Source organism: Sinocyclocheilus grahami, unplaced genomic scaffold (genome assembly GCF_001515645.1).
Source record: "Sinocyclocheilus grahami isolate Dianchi unplaced genomic scaffold, SAMN03320097.WGS_v1.1 scaffold5.1, whole genome shotgun sequence".
Classification (NCBI taxonomy): Eukaryota; Metazoa; Chordata; class Actinopteri; order Cypriniformes; family Cyprinidae; genus Sinocyclocheilus; species Sinocyclocheilus grahami.
The window spans coordinates 5,399,192-5,411,624 of record NW_015505184.1 but is presented as its reverse complement, the minus strand read 5'-3'; the positions used below and the strand labels follow the sequence as shown (position 1 = coordinate 5,411,624).

The following is a 12,433-nucleotide window of genomic DNA, read 5'->3' as shown; positions in this document are numbered from 1 at the left end:
GACAAAAGTATCAGCTTTTAGTTTACAGTTTATAATTTTTTTTAATTCAAGTATATGAAAGTTTGTTCTAGTGAGGGATGATTCTCATAAGATTAAGATATTTGCCCATGTGCTACATCACCATTGTGAAACAGCACACAGTGCTGGCACAAACCATTCTGATATAGGTTCAGTCATTTTTAACTGATCTTTTTTGAAGCTGGTGTCAGATCTCAGAGGTAGAACGAGTCCTCGGTTTACCAGATTTTACTCTTGAAGAACTCTGGTAAAGACCCTTTTACATCAGACTTGCATTCTACAATTATCTCAACCATACACTCGCTCTTAGAAGCCCGTTAAACTCTAATAATTCACATGACACAATTTTTGGAAGAGGTCATATCCTGTGAGGTCTGTCCGTTTGCACACATGAACATGAATATGCAATGTAGGTCTGATTATGACTACGCACACTGTCTTCATCATTAGCTTGCCTTTGCTTTGACAGTGCAGAAGTGCAATAACATTTCCCTCAATGCTGGTAATTAAAAGTAAAAAACTACATACTGGCCTTCTAAAGCTCTCAATATACTGTATGCAATACTGGCATAAAATGGAGAAGAGCTGGCACCACCTTCAACTTAGATCAAGAAGTCTATCTGAAAAAAAGGTATTCCCCACATACCCCAGTCATATCCCAAATTCCCATAAAAACTCTACAGATGGTTGTTTAGTAGCAAAATTCACAAAACCCAGCAATCTCATTCCTTTAATGACTCAAACCCTGACAGCATGGTTAGAGGATGCAATGATGGAGCAAATATAAAGACATTTAACCTCATTCACCCATGTTAACTAGAGATGCACAAAATTCTGGTCATTTCAGATAAGCAGAAAATTATTTTTGTGTTATGGCCAATAAAAACTTTATTTTCAAAAACTAAATACATGTTGTACTATTTTGTCCCTCCAAAAAAAACAACTTAAAATGTTTTTGTTTGTTTGGTTCGATTTTTTTTTGTTACAAAAAACAATTCAATTAAATCATTTGTTTTTTAAGCATTACATGATGGAAACCTAAAAATAAAAAGAGGGGAAATGAGTATGCACAATTAAATATGTAATATAGCCTAAAAACAAGTACAATAAATTAATAAATTAATAAAACATTAGCATCGGTTGATTACTGATATGGCACTGATATATTGTGCAAAAACTACAAATACAAACAAGGCAAATGAGTATGCACAACTAAATATTTAATACAATCGTATACAAATAAATTAAAAAAGCACTAATATCGGCTAATAACCGATATGGTACCGATATATTGTGCAAAATCTAAAAATACAAAAAAGGAAATGAGCATGCACAATTAAATATTCAATATAGCCTGATACAAATAAAAAAATTAAAAAACACATATCGGTTAATAACCCATATGGTACCGATATATTGTGTAAAATCTAAAAATACAAACGGGGAAGTAAATATGCACAATTAATTATTCAATGTAGCCTGATACAAATAAATAAAAAACACTAATATCGGTTAATAACCCATATGGTACCGATATATTGTGCAAAATCTTAAAATACAAATAGGGGAAGTAATTATGCACAATTAAATGTTTAATATAGTTGAGTTCATTTTCAGCTCACACTGCATGTTAGAGGCTTTAGTGTGACAACAAAACCAGACCAGGTTCAGACACAATATTCCAGTTCTCTGGAGGAAGGTAACATGCTTTGGGCACAAGTATAACACAGTCATCAGGACACGTTTTGTAGAAACAGTCCTTCTAGCAGGTCTTTAATTGAGCATACGCTGTTAGCGAGCTGGTGTTTATTCATCTTCTGATTTCCATCCTTAAAACAACACTCCAGTAACTGTGTGCACCAAATACAGCATACATGGAGATACTATAAAGCATCTTGACAAAATGGAAGGTATTGTACTATAATGTACCTTCTCAATAGCCTGCAAATGCTCTATTCCTATCTAATCATATCTTGCTTTTCTGTTATCAAACTTTCAGCTACATGAAAAAGTGTTTGAGAAGGAGATGAAGATGGAATGATGCATGGAATCATACGTACATTTGGGGAAAGGGCCTAAGAGAAGGAAACTGCCTGAGTCATGCAAAATATTCAGGGAAAAGTGGGCAGGGAGGGGGCGGAAACAGGATCAAGAGATGTGAAGCGATGAACAGGAGGTACATAAAATCAAGTGTGAATGATAAGCCAACGTTGCAAATAACAGCAATGTTCCTCCAATGTCCCAGCCCTTCCTTCATTTTCCCGTCCCTCCCATTCCAGACGGACTCCGTGCTCGTCCAGTCTCACACCGTTCTGCCCTTTGGACTGGCCAGTGTGCTTAGAGAAAAGAAAATAGTGCAGTAAAAGGCCCAATTTAGCAGCACTTTGGAGAAACGAGCGCCTCTTTTGAATGACGACAAAGCAGTAAACATGAAGACTACCATGCTGTTTCATAGTTTACCAGAAGTGGGCACCCAGTAATCTAGTATCCTAAAACCTTGCGTTCTCTCGTCTCGGAGGAGACTGTGCTAGAATGGACAGCAACATTCCACCTTTTTGTGCTCAAATTGTCCTCTACAAGGGGCCACGTGTTGTTCAACTGCTTACACACATTTTTCTCTGTGGTAACCGACAAAGTTTAAGTTAAATAAACATGCGAACAAACACATGACCATGGCCGTTACGCCAACCTACATTTGAATACTACAAAGATGCAAAGAAAGCACATGTATCAGGTAAAATATAAAGGTTTGTTTCACAGGTATTTCTGTAGCTCTCTTTTGTGCTGGGGCGTATTACAGTTCAATAACAGCTGCTGAAGGAATAATCGGGAAAAAAAAGAGTTGCCCTCAGGCCTGTTTGTAAAGGTGATTTGAAGGAGCTGCTCCATTTTAACACAAATTCCCTCCTCCTCCTCCTCCTCCTCCTCCTCCTCCTCCCTCCTACTCCTGAACACTTTAGAAAGAGACGCTTGATTCACAGTGCTGCACAAATCATAGCTTTCGAAACCATTAGTGCATTTGCTATCAACAAACTTCTCTTTTGCGGATGGTGCCACATTCACACATGGTTTTTTCCCATGTTTTTACCAATAAATTAATCTATTGGAGTTTTTAGTTTTCGCTCAGAGCTGTCAAATCCCACCCCTCCCCCCTCTTAGAGCAGCAGTGGCACCAGCTCAATGAACAATGATAGGTTTTCCACGGCTAGAGAACGAGGACTCACATGGCATCCCTATGGAGCAGCATAGAGGGGAAATAGAAAGTACAACAGTGAATTATAGTCACACACACGCACTCGAAACCTCCTCCCATGCATTCATACAGGCACGCATACGCAACGCAAATTACTCACGCAAGAAAAAAACAGAGTGTGGGCAGCATTGTGTCGTGCATTGCAGCCGATGAGACTGGGGTGCAGAGTGCTGGGTAATGGTATGGTATAACATCAAAACCTTCACCGCGTTTACCGCTCCAAACTCTTCATTATTGCCTGTTCAGTCTCTTATACACCCACAAAAGTGAAATATTGCCAGAGACTGCTGCTTTTGTGAACAACCTTTCAGAAGTGAACCGTCTTTCTGCCACAGAGATGAGAGTTACTGACAACTCTTCTTGTCATATCTTTTCTTTGGCAAAGCATTTCTTTTGTTTGCCATACACTCTTAAAAACAAAGGTTGTTTACTTGCAATGACTGTTTCATCTAGAACATTTAAGATTCATGGAACCTTTCCATTGCCAGTGGAAAAAGGTCTTCAGATTAGTAAAATATTCTTCACATAAATAAAAAATGATTCTTTTAAGAACTGTTAACAGAAAGGTTTCAAAAATGGTTCTTCTATGGCATCACTACAAAATCCCCCCTTTGGGACCTTTATTTTTAAGAGAGTAGATGGAAAGAGACAACTGTTGTATTTTAGGGCTGGGTGTTAATACATATTTCCCAATTAGATTTAGATTTTAGATTGTTTTTTTTACTGTTCATATCAATATAATTATAATATGAATTATATTTATCTGTAAGCTAAGAGTATGAAAACATTTGTTCATAAATCAGATTATACTGGTTATACTGTTTTTGATTAACTAAAAAAGTTATTTGTCTGTGAATCGAACTACACTGTTTGTGCTGTAGATTGTAGCAGTTAAATTCATGATACACACCTTTTTAATGTATCAGAGTCTCTGTAAACTCCTTTAAAATATGACTTCCTTTGTCGTAGCTTAGATCTATCAAGAACTTTTAAGAATTTGTTAAAATGAGGATCACAATTAATCTGAAAATAGCTACTGTTTACTCAGCCCTATTATATATTCATACAAAATTTCTAGTTTCTAGTGCCCCATTCACGCTGACAGCATTTAGGCAACAGTTCGCCGCTAATATTCGCTGTGTCATATTATTGGTGGGCTGCATAACTGGTCATAGCTTTTGAAAATCTCACCACAAATGAAACGTATATCCAGTAAAAATGTCCGTTTTCTTTCTGCTAATAATTAACATTCTGCAGAGGGAAGTGTTTGTAACTGCAGCAGTTTATAAATGCATCATACAATGAACAAGACAAACAATTATCAGTGTATGAATCAAATTGTTCATGGTAACATTAACATCTTGCCTACAGTATCTCACAGGAGATGAATCAAGTGAAACTCCGCTGTTCTCCTGTTAAGCTAGTTGTTGCCGCATTGCATCACCTCATTCGTGTTTGCATAGATTAACGTTCCTAAACGTGGTCGTATCACTGGTGATTGGCAACTCTCACTGAAAATGAATAACTTGTGGTTGGTTTGTCATTGCGAATTACTGACAGCGTGAATGGGGCTTGAAGTTTCTGCACAGCCCTGTTTATGCAGATATGTTTAACTGCGGTTAAATTGATTCTGGTAAAAGGCATGTGTTGGAGAGGTAAAGGTAAGGAGAAGCAGGTAACGCAGGCAGGAATGGCAAACACAGAGTACACATAAAACAGTTAATGATCACTGTCTTTTGAAGCGAACCCATTCATCACAGTGCTGCTTTAGCCCAACAAGGCTGTGTATGTCCATTTCCTAATGTGCCTTAATATGTCGAAATCTACTCTGCCTCATGGGATGAGATCATGATGATGCAGTTTTTGAAGTGGGAATCCTCGGGGCTCCTCAAGATTACCAAAACAAACCATTCCGCAAACAAACAATTAGGCAGTCATGAATTATTTAACAATTGCTAATACAGCTTACAAGACACGGACTGGGATTTGTGGTGCAATCGCAGAGCTGATGGGAGAAAAGCTCTTCATACAGGCAGCGTGAGGCTGTTGGAGATGCTCCTGGAGGGAATGAGTGAGTGGGAGATGCAGAGAGAAGGAGAGCGAAAGACAGAAGAAGAGAGCGAGAGAGAGAACGAGTGGAGGGGAGGGGTATAGCTGTGTAGCTCGGGGTCACAGTCACTGTGATGCCATACCTCTCACAGACCCGAACGGTCCAGGCCGCGATGATCCAGGAGGAGATGCTGAAGACCAGCAGCACGGTACCCGGGCAGATGGTCATGAGGGTCTTCATGACGAAGCGCGTGTTGAAGTTGATCTTGTTGAGGGCACCTATACTGCGTGAGGATGCGTCAGTGAAGAGCTTGCTGTGAAGGAGCATGACCCGGCCAATCAGGTAGAGGCGGAGGAACATGGGGATGGAAAGGATGATGTCTACATCGGCGTCGGCCACGGAGGGCACGTAGGTGAAAGCCAGCCGGGCCGTCCACGTGAACACGTACTGGCCCGGGATTGGGTGAATGGCACACACCAGCAGCTCCAGGACAATGAAGAAGATGCGCTCATACGTCATGGCTATCCTCCAGTCATCCGCCCCATTGTCTACCATGAACAGCTGTGGGGAGCAGATGAAGAACAGGGTGTATTTAACAGACCAGTTAAGAGGAACTCAGAGCTCCTCTGGAAAACATGTATGAATTGAAGTAATCTCAGGTGATGCCTTAAAGGTGAAGTATGTAATTTTTGTATGGTAAAAACCTTGTTGTATTTAACTTAGTATGTAGAGAAAACTATAAAAACCAGGTTAATTTCCTTAAAAGTGATAACACTCACTGTAAAAAAAAAAAAAAGGAATTGTTAAACAACAACAAAAAAACAAATGAAGCCAACTTGATGGATTAAGATTTTCAAGTTGTGTCTGACTACTTCATTTGGTAACACTTTATTTCGATAGTCCACTTTAGACATTCTATTAACAGTAAGTAACTTTGCAACTACATGTCAACTAGCAGTCAGTAGAGTATTAATAGACTGTCTTCTTAATATCTTCTAACACTTTCTTTGTCAACTTATTCTACTAACCCTAAACCTACCCTAACAGTCTATTCTGAGAGTTAGTAGACATGTAGTTGCAAGTTAATGAGAATTAGTTGACATGTAGTTGACATGTAGTTACAAAGTTACTTATAGTTAGTAGAATGTCTAAAGTGGACTATCGAAATAAAGTGTAACCCTTCATTTTGCCAAACTGAAATCAAAACGAAACGAAAACTGAAAATATAGCCCAAAAACAACTTATTAATATTAATAAAAGCTAAAGTTAAAAATAATATATTAATAAATATTACTAAAAATACTATATCAGTGATTGTAAAATTACATTGGTCAAGACAGTAATGCATTTAAGGTTTAACTAATCTGCCCTGTTTGTATTCTTGCATTAGTTTATATTAATATTTATTATAAATAATATTTTCCGTTTTCATTTTAAGCAAAGATACATGAGTAATAGTTTTCTATATATTACCTTTATAAATGTATAAGCACATAGATTGCAGCACTTCACACATAAACCTCAGTATTGACAGAATCAACAACAACAGCATAAAAACCATCAGCAAACAGTGAAACAATAATTCAATAAACAGTAACAGCCAAATGTAGTCACGCTGCAATGCACGCTGGGAATGGGCAGACCCTTAACAAATCAGCAATGCTAACCAATATGAAACTGTTGGGAGTGGGAGTGCTCAGAAAAACCTGCTTTAAAAAAGGTTTTCTGTTCATTGATATTTATGACCTATAAGTTACAAATTTCACCTTAAAATTAACATTAATAGATCATTCAAATACAAAACAATCAACTTTTTATTCTTGATACTCAAGAACTAACCTGTATTTCCCGAGCGTGGTACATTATTATAAGACCAAGCAAAATAACAGTAGAAAGGCTGATAAGGCATTTCAGTGCAAATGAATATGAAGATTCCTGCAACAAGAGAAACAAAACACACCATTAGTATGAACAAACACACCACACAGTCTTGCAGCTTCGGCTAAAGTTATAAAATCATGCTTACTAAATGAAACATGTTTGTATGAATAGACGCTGTCTAAACCATCTGCGTCACAATACACTGCAGTGCTTCACCCTGGAGGAGTTAAACCCCACTGTGTCAGGAAAAAAAAAATTCACTTTCCATAATATTCCCCATGGCAACAAATGAACCTCACATACTGGGGACCCAAACATCTGATTATGTTTGATATTAGGTTTACTCTCTCTATAAACTCCCTATGACATACATGCACAATCACGCTATGTGGGTGTATTTGATGATGTGAATACTTGAATGTTTTTCGGCACTGTCCTGTCATCTCAGCTTAAATGTGTTGGTGGGAGTGAGGGACTTGTTGGTTGAAATGTTAGTGTTGTACAACAGAATAAGGATTACAGATCAGCATGTTTCATACATACTGGAGGGAGAGGTAATAAACGATAAGGTAAATGTAGTTCAGGGCATTAAATGCCCATTTAAGCCATCAGTCAATAGTCAGTAACCCTGCATTTTATGACGTTACACTTAAAATTTAGCCTTACTTTATTTTTTTACTTTTTTGTCATTGTAGGCACCAAAACTGTCAATTTTTCTGTAAAACATCTGGCATATCGAAGTAATTATATTCTAGATATACTTGTCCAGTTTCGTCTGGAATGCGGCCCAGACCACCTCCTAAAGTGGTTTGAGCAATCGGATTTATATCCGTCTCAACTGCGTTTTGGAGGGCATTTACACCTGGCCTTTTCATGATTGGATAGCTATCTGATCAGACTAAACGCATGAAGTGACCAGGTGTAAACAGGCCCTACAAGCGTGATTGAAATGACTTTCTGGAAGAAACAATCCATATGCAAAGATTCCCAAATCAAAATTTCATGTTCTGCCAGGATGAGAAACTGAGCAGAGCGTGCATAATTTATATAACCACAGAAAAGCAATTAAAAGATTTAATTTTAACAGTGAAATTAGACTCCCTTCTCCCTTACCCCTTCTAATTTAACCCCAGGTCCCAATGGTCCCGCTATGAAAAAATTAGGTCTGAAATTGTTATAAATTTCCCGTGTGACAAATTACAGAGTAAACTAATTAATGTACCTGTTGGTCACCGGAAGGTTTTTTTTAAAGGTCAGATTCCTAACAAACACATCTGGAGTGCCTTTCTTTCCTGCTGACATTCACATGCCATTGTTCCTTGCTTTTCTTTTTTGTTTTCCATGCGAGATCAAGCCATGTGATAATTTGGTTAATTCAGCTGAATGTGACAGTAGCAGTGTAGCAGTTCTCTCCCACAGGGCTAGAAATAGCACAACCATTACAAAATCCACATCTCAAGGGAACTGAGTGGTCACAGTAACAAACACCTCATTTTGTGGACCCTGCATTAAGAATTGCTTTGGGAGTTGTCTGTAACACAGGACTACCTCAAAGTTTAAAGCATTTAAACTCTCTAGGACCACCAGTACTGCGTGTGAAAATGACTACAAAACAGTAAAGAGATGAGAAGAGGTACATCCCAAAGTAGATCAAGGCAGTTAAGAGGACAAATATTAATGTGATGTCTGTATGTGCTATTATGTAGCCTGTATATGCCAAAGGATATGAAACCGTTTGTGAAGAACTAAAAGACTCTGACCACTAGTGAAAATGCTACTGTTCTACATTTTAATATTAAGATTTCTTTATCAGTATAATCATTTGAGTGGAAATTTAAATAGAAAAATAATCATGAATTTCAGTTTTTCTGTTTGTCCCTTTTGCTTTATTGACAGCAGCATTTAGGCTGATCAGTGTCACAAATTTGATATTTTATTTATTTATTTACAAATGCAATAGAAATAGTGCAGACAATTACAATAACATTTCTTTATATATCTATATTTCTTTATATAACATTTCTTTATTTCTTTATATTATAGATATTTCTTTTTTAATTTCTGTTTTTTTATTTAAATGAGATTTTGGTAACACTTGAAGAGTTTATTTGCAAAAACAGATCATTTTCAAAAATCATGTTTTTTTTTATTATGTTATCATGTTTGTATTGTGTTTCATTGTGTTAGTAGTATTTTTAGTTATTTTTTACCTAATCAAAATAACCCAACTGCAGTTTGATTGAGATTAATTGGAATGCACAATGAAAAAACATCATTTTAGAAAACTATTAAAAACAGAGTTATCTGTTTTTGCAAATGAACTCTTTACTTTCTTTTACAGTGTCCTTGTTGCTTATAGTAATAAGACTAAAGTATGCATAATTACATGCAGAGCTGGGTAGGGTAACACTTTATTTTAAGGTGTCCTTGTTTCACGTTATGTACTTACTATTATAATAACAATAAATTATGCATAATTACATGCAAGTAACCCTAAGCCAAACCCTAATCCTAACCCTAACCATATAGTAAGTACATGTAGTTAATTGCTATTACTCAGTACTTAAATGTACTGAGTAACACTGTAACAGGGACACCTTAAAGTAAACTGTAACCCTGGGTAGTTACTGATTACATGTAATCTGGATAACATAATCCGATTTTACAAAAAGTTAAATACTTTTAATTTGATTAAATAACATTTTAAAATACTCATAATCAGACTACAGTTACTTTTTTAATGGATTACTTGATAACATATTATTTACACAATAGCAATAAATTATTCAATTATTAATTTCCCTAATTCCTCTTTTTCATCTTTTAAGTTTTCCTTTCTAAAATAGCCTACTGCTCATATACACTTAGAGAGTCTACCAGTTTTGAGGACATACACACAGAGATCAGTCATAAGTCAGGTGGCAACACATTAAAATGCACAAATTCATGAATCCACAAATTCACAAACTTTTTTGTCATCAGATTCTCTTCCACCTAATATATTTACTTGAAGTACACATATTAAGAATAATTAAGGATCACATTTGCATGTTCATTGGTTCTCTGACATTGGTTATGGACACATGAAATGCAGGTAAACAAATATAACAATATTTAATTTTCTTAGTAAGTTTTTTATTTTGATTGATTTTAAAATTATTTATTTTAATTTAACATTTTTTATTTAATTAATTATTAGCTTTTCATTAAACTCATAAACCCCCCTGCAGTTCCTTCACAAACCCCAGTTTGGGAAACCTTGATGTAATATAATGTTTAATGCACATCATGTTGTTAATAACAACAAAAATGGAATATATTTTCTTACTCTTTGTATTTTATGCTAATATGGTATGAGATTATCTTATTTAAATCAATCTGACAAACAAGTCATTTCAATAGTAATCTAAAAGTAGTCTGATTACCTAAAATGTAATATAATGGATTACGTTACTAACTACAATTTTTGTCATGTAATTTGGAATCAGTTCACAGATTAAAATCTGTAAGTAATCAGCCCAGCTCTGATTACATGCAACTACCACTAAACCTAATATTTAATATATATTTAATTCTATATTTAAGTAGGGGATTATGCATGGATAGCTGTGCATTAAATGATTTTAATGAACGACGTTGAGGCCAAGAACCACTCGATGCGAAGTGGAGTTCATTAATTTCGTTTAATGCACAGCTAGCCATGCATTATCCTGCTTATACCATGGTCATTTGCCAGGATTTAAAAGTTAAAGCTGTTAATGATGTTTCGCAGTGCAATATTTGACCGGAATGGTAAAAATGACGGTTATTTTTGTCAGCTACGGCTCGTTAGCTCTACCATTCTGCCCGCTTCAAATCACACACAGAGATGAAATAGTGCAGTAAGATCACATTTATTTGAATTAATTATTTATCGATCGATCGAGAGAGAGAGAGAGAGAGAGAGAGAGAGAGAGAGTTGTGTGAGCCTACCTGCGTCTGTGCGTCTTTCTAAACAAGCTGTACTTCAAAAACAGCTATTTTTTTCACCTCGTTGCTGAGGAATGTAATGTAGCAATCTAGTATCTAGGCCATTTTATTAAAAAAAGTCGCAGGGCAGCATTGACAACATGTTTGTGTGTGTGTGCAGTGCAATCTGCGAATGCGATCCCCGACCTCTCTCTCTCTCTCTCTCTCTCTCTCTCTCTCTCTCTGTGTGTGTGTGTGTGTGTGTGTTTGTGTGTATAAATTAAATATAGAACGGTGATTAAACTGTCTTGGAACTACCTGTGCATTAAACGGTTTTACTGCATACCTGCCAACCAATCAGAATCCAGTATTCAGACAGACCATGGTATAATTATTATTATTCAATACTTAATTCATTTTATAATAATTCATTTTATAGTTACACTATAACAAGGACACTTTAAAATAAAATACATTATTTTACACTGTCCTTGTTACAGTGCAACTGTACATTTAAATACTGAGTAATATTAATTAACAACATGTAGTGTTAAGAATAGGGCTTGGTTTAGGGTTATTACATGTAATTATGCATAATTTACTATAGTAAGCCGATGTGGTGTCTGTAACAAGGACACTGTAAAATAAAGTGTTACCAAATAAAGTATAACCAAGATTTTAATCTGACAATTTCACTGTTTTCAAACTTTTGGATCTCACTGCTTATCTTGAGCCTTTTTATGACATTTATATGAAAAACGCAAAAAAGGAAGCACCTACCTTAGTGTAAACCCCCCAGGACAGTTCAGTCTCTGTTACCATGACAACGATCCCAAACATACCGAATATGAGGGCATAGTCACTAAGCCGCTTGCGCTTCTCAAAAAGTGCCCTCCTGTGGCCCAACTTGTAGCCAATATCTTTATTTTTTTTCTGTGGTGCGTTGCCACTCTCTCGGACCAGGCTCTCATTGGACGCCTTGCTGGGGTCCTCGCCAACACCCTTCGATCGATCGAGAGAGAGAGAGAGAGAGAGAGAGAGAGAGAGAGTTGTGTGAGCCTACCTGCGTCTGTGCGTCTTTCTAAACAAGCTGTACTTCAAAAACAGCTATTTTTTTCACCTCGTTGCTGAGGAATGTAATGTAGCAATCTAGTATCTAGGCCATTTTATTAAAAAAAGTCGCAGGGCAGCATTGACAACATGTTTGTGTGTGTGTGCAGTGCAATCTGCGAATGCGATCCCCGACCTCTCTCTCTCTCTCTCTCTCTCTCTCTCTCTCTCTC

At 36.6% G+C, this 12,433-nt stretch overlaps 1 protein-coding gene across 4 annotated transcripts in view; it reads right to left on the bottom strand.

Annotated features, from left to right (window-relative positions):
- LOC107585128 (small conductance calcium-activated potassium channel protein 2-like) overlaps nt 1–12,433 on the bottom strand; it is a 31,056-nt gene that overhangs the window by 8,474 nt on the left and 10,149 nt on the right. For 2 of the 4 annotated variants that reach the window (XM_016272009.1, XM_016272026.1), the window contains exons 3-5: nt 7,161–7,256; nt 5,464–5,882; nt 3,243–3,251 (exon numbers count right to left, since the gene is read on the bottom strand). In XM_016272009.1, the coding sequence (XP_016127495.1) occupies nt 3,243–3,251; nt 5,464–5,882; nt 7,161–7,256 (524 nt within the window). The remainder of the gene's footprint in view (nt 1–3,242; nt 3,252–5,463; nt 5,883–7,160; nt 7,257–12,433) is intronic. The other 2 variants (XM_016272017.1, XM_016272034.1) reach the window with 1 other exon arrangement.